Genomic DNA, 17079 nt, shown 5'->3' on the forward strand with positions numbered 1-17079 from the left:
CACACGAAGTTGGGTGCGTTTAGATGGTTGATTTCGAGACCTCAAGTTCTAAACCTGAGGTCTCGAAATCAAATTCGTGGAAAATTACTTCTATCTCGAAAACTATGGCACTTCAGATGGAGCCGTTTCTCACAGTGTTTATACCATCAACCTCTCCCATTACTCGTCACCAAGCAAGGTTTTATGCCAATAATTATTTTGAGTAATTACCAATAGTGTCCACTGCCTTTAAATTAATAAGGGAATCAATGTGTGGTGAAGAGGTTTTAAAGGAACACGTTGCCTTGGATCGGTCGAGTTGGTCTTTGAAAAGCGTTTGTAACCGTTTTTTATAAAATGCATATGGGTAGAAAGATGTTGTAAAAGTAGAATACAATGATCCACACAAACATGCCTCGAAATTGCGTGGTTTTCCTTTTACCTCGTCGACTAACACGTCGGCCATTTATGGGGGTCAAAATTTTGACTCCCATAAATGGCCGACCATGTTAGTTCGCACAGTATAAGGAAAACCACGCAATTTCGAGGCAAACTTGTGTGGATCATTGTATTCTACTTTTAAAACATCTTTCCAACCATATGCATTTTATAAAAAACGGTTACAAACGCTTTTGTTTTGACCAACTCGTCCGATCCAAGGCAACGTGTTCCTTTAAACTTTAGTGGTTTAAACCCAACGAGACCTAGTTCTTGATAATTTTACCGAGACGAAGTCGAGGTAAATTATCAAGAACCAGGCCTCAGCAGGTTTAAACCACTCGTTGAAAACCGATTCAACACACTTTGGTTCCCATTCATGAATATATTTTCAGTCAAAAAACATCAACACTTTTCGGTCATAAGGTAAAATAAACGAAAAAAATGTAATTTTCAATGATTTCTTTCAACACAACACCACTCCAGCTATGAAATGGTAAGGACCTCGGGTAAACAACTCCTTGTAAGGAGATGCTGTGCGCGTCCGTGAAGAAACTGTCTTATAAGCACATGGTGCTTCAACACTTTAACTGGTCATAATCAAAGGTTTATACACCCCCACGCGACGCGCTCTCCTCCAATAGGAATAGCGAAACTGTCTGAGGTATTTATAAATGTAAATTGAAAGGGTAATTATTCACTAAGAAATAATGTTGAAATTTCGACAGCGAAGTTACAATCGTTTTAATTTACAGAAAAAAGGCTAAAAATTCATCGAGCAGAGTATACTTTTTTAAACATAGTTGCACCTGCAATTAAGTTTGCTATCAGTTTGTTCATGCAGTAAATTTGGTCTTCTCATCTTTGATTTCTTTGTTCTGTAGCTTTGGAACACAACCCAGACCTCGTATGGCCCTATGCCAGTGGGATCACCTGCCTAGCCACGTCTCCTCTTGCACCTCACTTCTCGCTATATCGGGCATCGAGATGGGACCCTGACTATCTACGATCAACTTACTGGTAATAATCAATAATAATACTTATGAAAGTAGCAGCACCAAGGTGATGTTGCACATCCGGCACCTACTGCTGGAAACGCAGGGCTACTCATTGATCTTCCATAACAAAGAGTTTATCTTTGTTATGGAAGTGTCATGGCCGGCAGGTTAAGAGCACATAACTCAAACTCTGGTGTTTCTGATCAACAGAGTGTGGGTTCGAGTCCCCAGCCGTGACACTTGTGTCCTTAAACATTGCCCTTCAAGGCCCAAAGTTGGTACATACACTTGTATCAAATGTCTGAACAAAAACGTATATTTATTTATATTTTAATGTACCTCATTTTGTACAAAAATCATAATTTTATGCAAAAACTTCATTTTTTTTTTGGGGGGGGGGGAATAAAAATCTGTTTGTTCCAATTAATTTCTAAGCAAACTAGGTTTGTTTTTCATTTGTAAAAATCAACTTTGGTTTTGCTTGCTCCCGTTTGACTCCAGAAATGAATCGTGTTGTTTACTGGTGAAAATCATGTTCCATTGATCAAATTTTAATAAGACGGGGAAACATGGTGGCTTGCTGGACCACCACTTGTTTTTTCAACAGGATTTCCCCCTACTATACATGGGATGGGGGGGGGGGGGGGGGTTGGAGAGAGGAAGGAATAAATCTTCACGGAAACAAACAAGATGAACGCGAGAGGGCGGTAACAAGGAGGTCACTCACGGATGTAAACAAAATTCAGCTGCAATTAACAACAAGCAAGTGCATGCACGAAGTGTCTTGGTGCAAATAATCGTTGTCTGCTCATTCTCGGTATTCTGTGTATCTGGGGGTCATTTGGTGGCTTGCTGAGGTATGTACCGTGTCATGATTTTGTACTTGTATATATGGAAAGAAATTAAATATAATATAAAATGACCAAGTCCAACCAACCAAAGAAAAAGTCAAAAGATGCAACAAGTTGAAAAAGCACAGTTGACACGTGTGTACGTCAGATCACTGATTGACATCGACATTTCTACCTCCATGCACACACGGACTGTCCGACATTCCAAATAAAATGATGATGATGGGGACCCATGAATGATGATGATGGTGTTGTGGTATAATAACAACTTATACTACTACCTAGACCCAGTAACTGGGGCGCTGTATATTCCCTTTATTCGAAACTTTGTTATTATCGGTCATACTCGCATATATAGTCGTACATGTACCATATTGCTTTTTTTCGAATTTTTGAAATTCATGGGATGGGTCCTCTAATGCTAGTATGTCAAGATTTCGAAAAAAAAAATACAGTCCAGCGCACAAGTTACTGGGTCTACCTGTAATACTAATATAGCATGCATGGGGGGTCTCCATCAAATTCTAAGTTATAATTGCTCATTTGTTCACAATAACCATATCAAATACATCTTAGTCATTAATAGGCCTATATATTAAGTGCCCTGCCTCATTGGGCCCAAAACATTCCTTTAAAGGAACACGTTGCCTTGGATCGGTCGAGTTGGTCTTTGAAAAGCGTTTGTAACCGTTTTTTATAAAATGCATATGGGTAGAAAGATGTTGTGAAAGTAGAATACAATGATCCACACAAACATGCCTCGAAATTGCGTGGTTTTCCTTTTACCTTGTCGACTAACACGTCGGCCATTTATGGGGGTCAAAATTTTGACTCCCATAAATGGCCGACCATGTTAGTTCGCACAGTAGAAGGAAAACCACGCAATTTTGAGGCAAATGTGTGTGGATCATTGTATTCTACTTTTAAAACATCTTTCCAGCCATATGCATTCTATAAAAAACGGTAACAAACGCTTTTGTTTTGACCAACTCGTCCGATCCAAGGCAACGTGTTCCTTTAATCGTTCTCTGCTCCCTGGGATACAGCCCGAGTTGCCATGGTGCTCCGAAGGCTTTCTCATCAACCTCTACCCTCGCAGGTACCCATTTAGGATTTTAGTACCCCCGGATGAAGAGAAGCAATTAAAGTTTAAAAGTATCTTGCCTAAAGGACACATTTGTGTCACAACCGGGATTCGAACCCACACTCCGGTGACAGGGAACTTGAATTCAATGATCTTTAACCACTCGACCATGATGACACTTGTGCTCTTGATATAGTCACGGGACATGTAGCGTAGTAAATGCAATCAGATATTACTAGATTCATTTCAAGTACAGTGTACATGTAGCTGGGCTGGGTGTTCAGTCAAAGACGTTTGCCATAATATTAATTATGTTAGTTTTATTACATGTACTTGAGTTTAGGACTTGATTTCCCTGAAATGAAATCATTTGAAGCCACAAAACAGAACAAGAGTGCGCTATTTATGTATGGCTTATAAATTAATAAAAAGCATCCTACTTAGTAAGTAAATCTTACTTAGAATATAATCAACAATCTTAGAGTAGAAAACACAACGGAACTAAAAGTCCAAGGAAGGACTACAAAAACTTGATGTATAAAAAAGAAAAACGTCATAGTGCCAAACGAAATTACATCAACAAAGTTAATAAAGACACTGAACACTATTGGTAATTGTCAAAGACCAGTCTTCTCATTTGGCAGGCCTGATACTTCACGGAGGCAACGGAGGCGATTGCCTCCGTTGCCCCTTGTCATTGCCTTGGTGCCCTTGAAATGCTCCAGTAGAAATTTACAATTTCCTCATAGGGTGCCCTTTGCCAAAGAGAAAATGCCTTGGTGCCCTTGCCCTTTCAAAAACGAAGCATACAGCCCTGATTTGGTGTATCTCAACATGATGTAGAAAATAACAAACCTATGAAAATTTGAACTCAATTGGTCGTTGAAGTTGCGAGATAATAATGGAAGAAAAATCACCCTTGTCACACGAAAGTTGTGTGCTTTCAGATGCTTGATTTCAAGACCTTAAAATCTAATTCTTGGGTCTCGGAAACAAATTTGCGGAAAATTACTTCTTTCTCAAAAAAAACATTACTTCATAGGGAACCGTTTCTCACAATGTTTAATACTTTCAACAGCTCCCCATTACTCGTTACCAAATAAGGTTTATGTAAATAACTATGTTGATGAACTACCAATAGTGTCCAGTGCCTTTTTAAGTACAAATTTATTTCAAATATCTTTCTACTCAGTGCAGTAACAATGGCAACAACAACCCGGTCTGCATCCATCCTGGCTGAGGATAGTGAAGCGAGTAGTGTGGCGGAACTTCTACTTGAAGCAACGGAGAACCAAAATCATAGTATCTACCTGAACTACAAGGGTTTAACTGATATCCCATCGGAACTTGTTGATAACGATGAGACATTCAAAAACCTGAAACACTTGTTCTTGAAACGAAATCTGATCCAAACCTTGGTACGTATTTTAAAACCTTGGATCATCTGTTCCGAAAGTTTTCTGACTTTTTGTAATGAGTTTTCAGAACCACCCCAACTCATTAGAGATAGTCATGACATGGTGTTACCACAAACCTTTCCATATCGTCCACCATGCAAAGTTTCAGATCCTACTGACCTTGTACTAATTTTTTATTAGTACCGGTAGCCAGTGGATTACATTAATGCCTTTGTCTGTTATTTTATTCCAGCCAAGTAACATCGGCAATCTCACTGGACTTGTTGAACTGTAAGTTCAAGAATACAAAACTATTTGTCTATTCGTGTTAATTGTTCCATTCTGAAGAATTCTGACATTAGTATTATTAGTTGCATATTGTAATGAAGTTGGCCTTGCCCTTCCCAAGGATGAGATTCCAGCCCTTCAATAGTGTCAGACTTTTGGTTTGGGGTACATTCATGACTGAGACGTGTCGGTTTTAACTTACAAGTCACCATTAGGGGTGGAACTTATTGGTTTAATTAATCTGGTAATACTAGGGAGTTAATTAAAACTGCAAGATCTGGAAAAAAAAATTGACACCAAACTTTTTTTTTTATTCCAGATACCTCCACTCAAACTGCCTCACCACATTGCCTGATGGTAAGTTAACCCTCCTACTGTCTGACTAATCAACATCATCCATTGTACAGGTTGTAGTTTTGAACCATAGAAAAACTATGCCAGCTGGAAATGTAGTAGACTTGTGGACAAGTCGTTAAATGTCTGTCACCGTGTTAGCGTTCCAACTCTCTCCGCGATTGGTGGTATTCTCCCGTCAAAGGCGGGCCTCTCGCGAGACTGTTGGTCCCCGGGAGACAACTACTCTCACATTGTGCAGTCTCATGTAGTCGGCAGCCAGCAGCTTTGCGAGGGAGCAGTGATCTCGCGAGAGCAATATTTTATCGCGAAGACCTACATGTAAAATCATTACGCTACCACCACGACTCAATTATCTCACCGCAACAAACCATTAAAGACTTGTCCACATGTCTAGAAGTGTGGTGCATGCATCTACACATCTGGATGTGCACAGTTTGAGCTGTTCACAATGTCCTTCTAGATATAAATGTAGCTCATATTGTTGAATGTTACAAAAAAGAGGAGTAATACAACAGATAGTCCTATAGCAAATCTCCTACACGCCACGATGAATTTTAACTACACGACGCGATGGATTGTAAGCTACCATGATGGATTGCCAGAGTATCCATATTGCTAGTCGTCTTGAATGCAGAAAAAAATGATTACGTGTATAAAATCTGATCAACTAATGCTCAACCAAATTGCATATTTTCATGTAGGTGTTCAACTGTGTTGTCAGGTTGTAGCTAGACCAAATTTAGTGGTGGGCTCTAAATCAGAGCAGTTCAACAAAATTATTCAAATTTAGATATGGGGCCATCATTGCCGAAGTGCACTTTGTGTGAAATCTGTGCTGATGGGCAGCACAGTGTATTTTGCTCAGAGTACCGCGTGAAATTTGTTAGTTCACCGTCCACCTTGGCTTCAACACAGGTGTTCAACCATGTTTTAGCCCCTGGATGAAGCCCATCAAATCCTTGTATGGCACGTTGCTTTTGTCCTTGAAAAAGTTATTGTTTTCCCTTTTCAAATTCTCAAATATCTTACCTGGTTATCAAAACCTGAAATTAATGATGTGTTTTTTTTGTCTGTAAATTTCTCTTTAGAAATCTACACCTTAGTTTGTTTACAATCTTTAAACGTCAGCAACAACCAACTGAAGAGTTTGCCGGCTACTATTGGACAACTCTCAACGCTGCAGAAACTCTTAGTGTCAGATAACCTCCTTGGTACCCTGCCACCAGGTATGGTCATAAGGTCAGACTGTGGGCCCAATGTCATCGGCACTGTGAACCAGCGTACTGTGCCCTGTAAAACACCTCTTGCAACTTATTCTGGAACAGTGCATGCGATCTAACAACACACCAATCCATTAGGCTCGGCCCACACAGATGTGTGAGCGAGAACACGTGGGCCTCTCCAATGCCATTCTGCACAACTCTTCCACGCGCACCAAGCATATGTGCACGCGTAAGTGGGACTTTTGGTTGTGCAATTGGTTGTGATTGGTCAATACGAAATGTAGTACAACTGTTGGCTGATGTTCATGTATAGCCAGGGATCACACCCACGTTTACGATACAACCTGGGTGATCTCCAGGCTGCCGCTTCTCAGGTTGAGTTTTAAAACGTGGGTGTGATTCCTGGCTACACGGTAGCTAATGTTTGTCTGGCGTCTGAAGTGACAAAATAGGGAGACCGGCAACATGGCTAGCTAGAAAGCTCAGTTGGTTGAGCAAGGGCGCGTTAAACTGTAGGTTGTTGGGTTAAATCTTGCTCAGGCCATTAATGTCTTTGTTTCAAACCCAAAATTGAGTAAGAAATTAACAAAAAAATATTTGAAATTTGCTTAGTCAGTTTCCCTTGTGATTGATAACTTGATGTAAAAAAGAACAGAACTAACATTTTACAACTTTACAACTTTGCATATAAAAGTTTGTACCATCAGCTGCTACGGTACCTGTGCATAAGATAACCACACAAACACAATGTCAAACTGGCTGAAACTATCAATTTTAAACCCGGGTTAAAACACATTTTGTGCTATCAATGTTACATTACATTCTTTTCTGCCTTTATTAACATTATTTCCTTCTCTCTAAATTTCGCATAGTGACCTTACGGTGATATGCGCTATATAAGAACTGTCTGTTATTATTAATTTTGAATCCATTTTAATAGTGATTATCAAACATCTTTCCTTTAAATCCCACAGAGCTAGGTAAGCTGCAGGAGCTAAGTGTTCTTGAAGCCAGTACTAATCAACTCACCTCCTTGCCATCGGAGCTCTGCCATTGCAACAAGCTTCAATCAATAAATGTCACCAATAACCAGCTTCGATGTTTACCTCGGCAGATCATCAATCTGCCGTTCTTAAAGGAACTAACCGCCAACGGAAATAGATTAGTCTACCTACCGATGGGTAAGTGTATGAACTTTTCATATTTGTAGGCACTGGACACCTTCGGTAATTGTCAAAGACTTGTATTCTCACTTGTACCCCAACATATGCTTAAAATATCAAATCTGTGAAAATTTGGACTCAATTGGTCATCTAAGTTGGAGAATAATGAAAGGAAGAACACCCTTGTTGCACATTGAGGAAAGAACGAGAGAACTCTCTACGAGGATGCATTTTTGAGAATGTTTGCATGATAAGCCAACCTGCAATATTATATCAGGTTGTGAACCCATCTACACAGTTCTGCAAATCTGTTGTTACATTTTGTTGTACCCTTCCACAAAATGACCTATCTCGTTCACAGTATAAAAAAAGACCTATTTAGAGAAAAATCACAATTAATTAAGCTGCACCGTTTTTCAAACTCCTTGCAAATCTTACAACTGTGTAACAAATCGTCTGATTGTTAACTATTTATCATGGTACTGTAGATCTTGGACTATGGCAGGAGCACCTATCTACAGTGTACGTTGATAACAACCCGATGCTACACGCTTTACCCTTCAGCTTATGGCAGAAGAAGATCGGTGCAACAAGGTAAGCAAATCTTGAGCAACCCCTGTGACCTTGTCGGGGGGCCTGGCAGAAAATTGTCAGGCATACATGTATATTATTTTTGACGATAGAGTTCTAAGGTCTAAAGCAAAAACATAGTGCATAGCTGCTATATTTAGTCCAAACAACATTTTGAAAATTTTCCTGCAGACTGCAACATCTTTTTCCACTTTCATAATGACCAATTGAGTCAACATTTCCACAAGCTTGACCTAATTTTAACAAGCTTGTTATGCATTATATGCATTACAAGCTTTGTTGGGATAATAATAATATGAAGCATTTATATAGCGCTCTACGGAGAACAAAGCGCTTTACACCAATTGAAAATACTGGTCTTTGAAAGCCTGACCAAAAGTTTACCCTGCCTTTAAAACAAAAGTGTCTTTTGATCAAAATGTGAATATTATTGTTGTCATCTTGCAGGTGTGGAACCCAGACTCTATCAGCAGAACAGTGCAGTAGCAAGCGTACAATACAGGCCAATAGTCTGACAGCAATCCTACCACCTGAGCTGAGGCTTGTTAAAGACGGCAGTGAACCGCACAAAGAGGTCCTCCCTTTGCTTGAAATTTCTCTTGCTGTAGTACATCGCCTTAACGGTAAAGGACAGTTGGTTAATAACTTGTGTACCAGGGGAAGATTTCACAAAGAGTTAAAGACTTGTCTTCTATCTCGAGTAAAGACGAGTAGCTCGTCCTAACTTGAGACACGCCCTATGAATAAACTTACAGCTGGGACACGTCTTAAATCCTAGGATCCACCCTAACTAAGGGAGAGTTTTGTAACATCGACCCCAAATAGACCCCTTGCACTGTACTCAGTACTTTCCCAACTTCTCTGAAAAAGGTATACAGTCAAATTACTCGGGTGAACCCACAACCTTTGCATTGCCAGAGCAGAAGTCTTGCCACTAAACCACTTAACTAGCCTGGTGGCTAGTGGTAGTTCAAATCCTATGTGTTAGCAGTAGGTACATGTACCACAACAATTTTAAGAACAGAATTCTGGGAAAGTACTGAGTGTACAGTGCTTATAGGGAAGGTATACATCTACATGTAGTAATCAGTCTTAAAACTAATGACAATGGTAGACTTTGAGGCGCTAGGTGGCAGCAGACTTACTAGGTAAATTTCCATTGTTTACGAAGTTCTGAGCATGCACACATTACCGAGAAAAATGGATTTTACCTGGTAAGTCTGCTGCCACCAAGCGTCTTGAAAGTCTCCCATTAAAACCTTTTGGTTTAGAAGCCTACATTGTCCAGCAGCTTTTAATAGTATAAAGCAAATTATAATTCTTTATCCCCGTCGCAAAACTAACATCTCGTCAATGTCTCACTTTGAACAGATCGTCTGGATATATCGTCCCTACCAAGGACCATAGCTGAGCTGGTGACGTGTCCCACAGCCCACTGCATGGCCCCAAGCTGCTGTGAGAAACCTATCTTCACTGCAGCCTGGGTTCATCTACTCAAGCTAGAATGGGCTCAACCGTGGCAGCGATCACCAGGCAGCATTGGATTTGCGGGTTTATGTTGCTCCAAGCAATGCTTGAGGACTTTCAAGAGGATTCCAGTGCCAACCTTCTAAAGGGGTAGAAAGTTATATTTCAGTTTGGCCTGACACTCAATGCTACCACCGGGTCCTGCATAGACGTGTGGACAACTCTTCTCCAGAAGACGATCAGAGCATACTGTTCAAAACGTCGAGTTGAAACCAACGGTTCTTTTTAGAATCACACCAACTCATTAGAGATAGTCATTACATGGTGTTACCGCAAACCTTTCTGTATCGTATTTCCACCATGCAAAGTTTCAAATCCTACTCATTACATGTCTATCGCAGTGATAGCAAAATGGTTCTCTCACAACTTTCTTGCAAGAGGGCTTCTCTGCGCCAAACTATTTTCCCTGAAGTCTTGAGAGCAGTTGTCTCAGGCATTCCAGTCCTCGCCCAAGAAACTTGCAAAACAGCCGTTTTGCTTTCATGGCGATATACATTTTTTTAAAGACTTGCCCCCAAGTCTAGGTCTTGCAGGAAAATATCTACCTGTGCCAAAGATATAAAGCATGAAAGTATTTGCTAAGCATGGATTCTGTGCTTACAATTACCTTTCTCAGCTTCTAGAGTTAGCCCTATTTAGCAAGGTACGTTTTCCAGAGTTTGCATGTGCAAATGCAAAATTTCCTTTCTAGCCTTTGAAATAATTATATTGTACGCTGCGTTAAAGGGAAAGTATGCATTTGGTAATTACTCTTTAAATTAATTGCAATAAAAACTTTCATGTTTAGAAGTACAGTGCAGCTTTTAATAGTATAACCTTATTTTGAATCATTTCACTTCAAAGTTATGGAAAAGTATTTAACTTTTTATCCCACAAATTTTGAATCTGATATAGTGTAATCTCCGATTATCTACTCCACGGCAGTAGAATAAAGCAAGACAGTTCCCTAAGAACAACTCTACCTGGCAAGTAGATACACACATGGTGTTACCGCAAACCAAATATACATAGTGTAATCCAGTTACCGATTATTTTTCCTGGTGGACAAAATCACTACGGATTTTGATCATTATCTCATAAAAATTACCAACTTGTGAAATGAAATTTTCACAGGTTAGTTTTATTGTTTATAATATCTTTATTTGTAATGTATTTTAAAAAAAATGTTAAGCGAATCGAGAAATCAAAGGTTACTGTATACTTTCCCTTTACTCTATATTTTGTTTATAACTTATTGCACTTTTACATATTTTAGCATAAGCCCAAGTGGACTCAAGCTGTGGTGTGGTTGTGTAACTACCACACCAGTGAATAACTGAAGTACTGAATAAAACAGCACATATATTCTTAAGGTTATTCTGTAACTGTTTATGTAATTATGCAATTGACTTTATATGTAAATTTCCTAAAGCAGTGACAAATGAGCCAGATGTGTATTTTTTACAAAATAATGTTTTATTGAAACATTTCTGATAAAAACCATGATTCATTTAATAAATATCGCCAATTTAAATTGTACATAATAACGAAAGTGATTCAAGAACCAATACAATATTTACATCTGAATATCTTGGCTGTATTTTGTTAACCCTCCCCCTAACACTAATTGAATTCATATTGTATCATATTTGACAAATTGGGAAATGGCTGTCGTGACCTGCACGCAATGTGGTCTACACACGTACTCCATCAGGGCCCAGTACAAAAACTTGCTTAGGTCAGACGAGTACTGCTTTTTGCAGGTTTCTGGCCTCAAAATAACCTGCGACGCCCACAGGGTGGTGCCCCTTGTGGTTTTTTTTTTGTGGTGCCCTCTTAGAAGTGCCCCTTACCCGAGGATAATTACTGCGCCCCTTCTATAACAAAGTTAAGGCCTGCCCCTTGAAGAGTGTTTCACCAATAAACCACTCGGCTCAGATTATGTTTGAATAATAACAATAACTATACATGTAACAATAATATGTTTTTATACTGCATTTTTCACACCCGAAGGGCCTCTAAAAGCTCTCCAACATCATTACCCCTGGTCACTGGACCAGACATTTCATTCCTTAAACCATCTCGGCCCCCTGGGGAGTATAGGTGTACAGCCTGTGCAACAAATATGCACTACTTAAGCTAAATCGACCACCAGAACAATCAATGCCCTCATAGGTACCCATCTACCCCTTGGTGGAGAGCTAAGCAATACACCGATCCAGTAGGCTCCGCCCACGACACACATGTGAGCAAGAACACGTGGGGCTCTCCAATGCCTTTCTGCACAACTCTGCCGCGCGCGCCAAGATTCGCGCACGCATGTCGGACCTTATTTGTCGGACCTTCGTTGCGTTGTGATTGGTCAATACGCAATGGGGCAGAGCTAAGTGGATCGGTCTATTATAGTTCAGTGTCTTGCTCAGGGACACAAGTTTGAAGTGTCATGACCGGGATCTCATCTGCTAGGCCACGACACCCTACTCCCTGAAGACTGAGAGCAATGATTTACACATGCCATGCTCACATTTTCTCATAGGAGAGACAATGTCCGCACGATGTGCATGTTTTTGAATACATATCGGAGTCCTCATCATATGTTTCTTCCCCGTAACCATGTTCGTGACCTCCTAATTCCTTTGTCCATAGACTTGTGCGGACAGCTCGTCTCAGTTCTGGGAATCAAGAAATAAAATTAAGTTATCTGAATGAAATAATTGAAAAAGGAAAACCAGCAAAAATTTACTTAGTAACTTGCGTTTGGTTTAAACAAAGTCAAATTTATTTACTACAGAGGGATTTGAGCCCTTGACCGATGGATAAAGGCCCGGTCACACAGGCCCTGATAACCTGAATGAAAATGAGAATGATAAAAATGCACGCTCGCAATTGGTTGAATTGATCCACGCAGAATACGCCCACGCTCATTCAACCAATCGAGGGCGTGCATTTGTATCGTTATCGTTTTTGTTCTCGTTATCGGGGCCTGTGTGACCGGGCCTTTAAGGTCCCAATGCTCTACCAACCCAACCGTCCAGGGAAGACATATATAGGAGGCCAGTTTGTGCTTTCACCATGAATTTACATTGTTGCCTCATTCATTTTCATACAGTAAGCGCCGAAAGTTTAACATGGAATTTAGTGTGCTCACGATTAGCAGCGCTAAGCAGCTCTTGGAAATTGGGCGCTGGAAGGTCATGGTGGTACAGTGTATGTTGCTCTTTGTCGGAGTTCATGTACTAACTGAAGTCGGGTATTTTATCCCAAACCTCATAATATTTTAACTTAATAAACACCACTCAGCACTGCTCAGGAATACTTTATGTCCTCACCTTTAACCTTCTTGTCAAACTTCTTGTGTTTGGCCTTTTCTTTATTTTCGTCCCGTTTCTCTTTTTCTTCTTCTATTTTGTCTTGGTCACCCCAGATCTCGAATGCTCGCTGTTCAACCTAAGACAAACCAGCATTCATAGAGAGGTAATTGCAGACTGCCAAGGTTTATGTATCATTTTAGGATATTGAATGGTCAGAAAGTAGGAGGGTTGACTATGTACATGTACTGTGTAGATGCATTCACCACAAGGTACATGTATTCTATTGCAGTCAGGCATAGTTTGTCTATCATTTAAACCTACATGTAGTTGGATTATATTAAAAAGTCACACAGTAGGAAGGTGGAAAACAGCAGTTTTAAAAGTGTTCTCATAAACAGGCATGCTATTGGGTCCTTGAAAATATGTAGGAAAACATTTTAGATCGCAAGGGCTAACTTACTGGTTCAGGCTATTTTACTCAGTTTTGTTCATTTGATTTCATTTATTAATTCTGGTTGTGAAGCCAAGGACTCTCAAAAATTGGAACTTAATAACGGAAAACAGCCAAGAACCCAACTGAGAGAAGACAATAAAAGAAGTTTCAGTTGTTCTGATTTTTCACAAGAGTAAAACAATCAGAAAACGAAGATGTTACAAACGAACCTGTAACTTGAGGTACAGTTTCATCTCTCCCCAGCGTGGGTTGTGTGGATTCTTCCTGACCAAGTGCTTCAAGATTGGCTCCCTTCGGTCAAAGTCTACATCTTTGAGAAGGTAAAGCTGCTTGGCTTCAGTCTTGGCAATCAGTGAATGCTTGTCCTCATTATCTCTGTAGGTGAGAAGAGAAGAAGTTTTATCCTTTAAAGGGTCTATGTACTTTTTCCTAACAAAAACACAATGTCAACAGATTTACATTAAACTTACATAGTTTGAATATTATGATAGTAGAAAGCTTCCCTTGAAATTTTACTTACTGAGGTGCTGTAGTTTTTGTTAAATGAGTAAAAGTAACAATTTTCGTCTCAGCTGTCAGTTTTAGCATGTACAATCGTATTAACCAGTTATGCTATGGTTTTGGTATAATATCATAACTTGTTAAGGGGATTTTACATGCTAAAATAGTTTTGGTCTAGTGAGACCAAATTTATTTTGTGACTTGTTTTACTCATTTCTCAAAAACTACTCAACCTTAGTTAGTATTATTTGAAGGGAAGCTTTCCACTATCATTGTCTTCAAACCCTGTAAGTTTAATGTAAATCTGTGGACATTTTCAAAAAGTACCCGAATCCTTTAAACATTTATTGCACTACAGTAAAATATCATGTGTGATACAAAAAAAAATAGTTGCTTGTGGCACAACCGGCTTTCCAGTAGCTGTTGAGTGATGAGAGGGTGAACAAAAAATTAATTTTTAACAAATTTTGTATGTGGTTTTATACTGTTCTTTCAAGAAAATTATGGAGATATAACAAAATACTGAAACCAGGAAAAACTCTGAGAAATCACAGGCCTGAAGTGGTTCATAATTACTTACTTGCATTCATCGCACACTTGATAATCAAAAGTTCTGTAAATAAACGAATCTTGGAATCCTTTATTGCACTCGACACAAACGACCCGATCGCCTCCTAAAACAGGACCTATGATAGAAATAACAGAAGCAGTGTGAAATTAGGCATCAGTGCAATTAATAGGGTAGAAGTCGTTTTGAGGTGTACAGTCGTGGTCGAGCAGCTAAGAGCACTGTTCTCAAGCTCTGATGTTTCGTAATCAGCAGAGTGTTGGCTCGAGTACCAGTTCTCGCACTTGAGTGCTTGAGAAAGACGCTTGACTCAAATTGTTTTGTTGTCCAGATAGGATAATAAGCTGACATAGCTCATGTGTCCTAGGAGTGGTATTGTCCATAAAAGAACAATTATTGGGAAAGAGCAGGTAACCCCGGTGTTTTTGGTTCACAGCTGACATAGAGGGCGTGCACAGACAACAACAAAACGCAGCGTTTTTAGTATTCTATGGCCCTATTCAAATCAACGACTTCCAATGGCATCTGTTTCAGATTCATCTTCATGATCTTAGGCTAGCTTGGTCCAGGGTTGTATTGACAATGCATGTGCTTTGGGTACCACATGACCACCCAGGGTTTAACCAGACGAGAGGACGGAGCCTGAAGCCGAATCCAAAGATGAAGCTTAAAAAAGGGCCGATGTCTAAATTGATATTTTATGTCCACAGCAGACACAGATGACAATATTCCAATGGAGAGACGACTACGTACCTGGCTCATGAACTATAGCTACTTGCTTGGACGCCTCCTCTTCCTCATCTTCTTCTAACAGAAACCCAGCTCCGGTGTCAATTACTCGACTGGAACAAGATTTCTCAGTCCTATTCAAACAGAAATGACACAAAAATATATTATTGTTGACAAAGTTTTATGAGAGTAATGTGTCAATGTCACATTCGAAAGGGGACTGTCATCTTGATCATCTGATCATCATGTCGTCTTGCGAGAGAAAAAAAAGAAGGAAAAAAGTAATCTAGGCTTCCAAGTCGGGATTCGAACCCATGACCTCTACATTCAGTTGTCTTACCTACTAGACCGCTGAGTCTGGTCTTTTGATGAGATGCCAATTTGAACTCAGGTACAACTAACTACTTGCTGGGTACTCGGTTTAAAAATTGCATCAAAGATCTCTGAAAAATAAAAGTGATTTTTTGCGTTCTGAAGAAACTAACCTTACAGTTGTTGAAAGTTTGGGTTCTGGGTACGGCCTGCTGCTGAGTCTGGCTTGGCGTAGCAACAGCGCCCTCTGTCTGTTCCTTTCTATCTTAGCTCTCTGCGCATCACTTAATTTGATCTTGTCATCAGTGTCTGCCATTTTAAATCCATCTATCTAAAAAAAGGATAATGTAAAAAAGATCATGAGAACAATGTATCCCACAACCACTTATCTGACTTATCATTCGTTATGAAAATAAATAATAGGATAGGTTGGCAGGATACGGATAGCTTTCCAAAACAATTTCACTTGCACTGTCTGTGACTGGTGTACGCATAGCCCCACTTGTCTGGCCAAGGATAGCTAAATTGGCCACACAAGTGGGGCTAGTGTACATATTGACTGAGTGAGTGACAGGGACGCCAAGACCAGCTGACACAGCTGCAGTGCACTCATGACTGTTAGTTGCGATAACGTAACCCTCCTCCGTTGGGAGGAGGGTTACGTTATCGCAACTATCATGACTGTGTGACTGCATTAGAAAAAAATGGCTAGATCCTGATGACGATTGTAACTTAAAACTTTACTTACATACAAGTGACAGGAGACACTGACCAACCACGATCATTGATTTACATACATGTAGCCCCACTTGTGTTGTGTGGCCAAAGATAGCTGAATCCTTAAAAAATAAGGATTCAGCTATCCTTGGCCACACAAGTGGGGCTATGATTTACAATGAATGATCATGAATGCAGATTTTAGAATGACAACAACATGATGAACAAGGTGTAAATAACAAAACAAATCAAATTATTCATGATGTTCAATGCAACATGTTCAACATGTTGCATCGAACATTTAATATTGTCAAAAATTAAATAATAAAATAAAAAATGTTCAATTTAGATTTAGAATGTCAACTCAAAACAAAATTCAATGAAGTTTGTTTTAATGGAACACCCTGACCCACATCAGGATAATTTTCCGCACGTCGCCACCAATTTATCCGCCATTAATTAAATAAACCACAAACCTGTATTTATTGCGGATTTTTGTGTTACCTTGTTCGGCATCCACTTTTTGCACCCTGCATGCCCTATCTCTAAAGAAAATTGTATAATTTCCTTGTCTTGTCGCTTGGTGGCGCTGTGTCTGTTTTACGGTAAACT

The 17079-nt window shown here is 39.7% G+C and overlaps 2 protein-coding genes across 5 annotated transcripts; one reads left to right on the forward strand and one right to left on the reverse strand.

Moving 5' to 3' along the window:
* Positions 1-2150: 2150 nt before the first annotated feature.
* On the forward strand, positions 2151-9982 carry LOC139941690 (uncharacterized). Its single transcript, XM_071938290.1, has 9 exons — positions 2151-2272; positions 4543-4768; positions 5001-5038; positions 5355-5392; positions 6481-6618; positions 7590-7796; positions 8267-8372; positions 8817-8992; positions 9741-9982. The coding sequence occupies exons 2-9, from the start codon at positions 4553-4555 to the stop codon at positions 9980-9982; spliced, it is 1161 nt and encodes a 386-aa protein (XP_071794391.1). The 5' UTR covers positions 2151-2272; positions 4543-4552.
* Positions 9983-12395: 2413 nt separating this feature from the next.
* On the reverse strand, positions 12396-17023 carry LOC139941691 (DNA repair protein complementing XP-A cells homolog). 4 transcript variants are annotated; one of them, XM_071938294.1, is made up of 7 exons: positions 16944-17023; positions 15924-16081; positions 15463-15572; positions 14722-14827; positions 13850-14015; positions 13205-13322; positions 12396-12547 (listed from the first exon to the last, which is right to left on the reverse strand). In XM_071938294.1, exons 2-7 carry the CDS (start codon positions 16064-16066, stop codon positions 12396-12398), a joined length of 795 nt encoding a protein of 264 aa, XP_071794395.1. In that variant the 5' UTR covers positions 16067-16081; positions 16944-17023. The 4 variants fall into 4 exon arrangements, with proteins under 4 accessions (XP_071794395.1, XP_071794393.1, XP_071794392.1 ...); XM_071938292.1 differs by having other exon boundaries at positions 16972-17006; XM_071938291.1 differs by having other exon boundaries at positions 15924-16077; positions 16944-17006.
* Positions 17024-17079: the final 56 nt, after the last annotated feature.

The sequence above is a fragment of the Asterias amurensis genome, chromosome 9, assembly GCF_032118995.1.
Source record: "Asterias amurensis chromosome 9, ASM3211899v1".
NCBI lineage: Eukaryota > Metazoa > Echinodermata > Asteroidea > Forcipulatida > Asteriidae > Asterias > Asterias amurensis.

Excerpts from the sequence above, each read along its gene's own strand:
- LOC139941691 (XM_071938291.1), bottom strand. The coding sequence starts at position 16,983 with ATGCCGAACAAGGTAACACAAAAATCCGCAATAAATACAG. Across the intron at positions 15,573-15,923 it reads AAACTTTCAACAACTGTAAG|GACTGAGAAATCTTGTTCCA; the intron begins GTTAGTTTCTTC and ends CTGTTTGAATAG. Across the intron at positions 14,016-14,721 it reads CAAGTGTGCGATGAATGCAA|AGATAATGAGGACAAGCATT; the intron begins GTAAGTAATTAT and ends TCTCACCTACAG.
- LOC139941690 (XM_071938290.1), top strand. The coding sequence starts at position 4,553 with ATGGCAACAACAACCCGGTCTGCATCCATCCTGGCTGAGGATAGTGAA. Across the intron at positions 4,769-5,000 it reads GAAATCTGATCCAAACCTTG|CCAAGTAACATCGGCAATCT; the intron begins GTACGTATTTTA and ends ATTTTATTCCAG. Across the intron at positions 8,993-9,740 it reads TGTAGTACATCGCCTTAACG|ATCGTCTGGATATATCGTCC; the intron begins GTAAAGGACAGT and ends CACTTTGAACAG.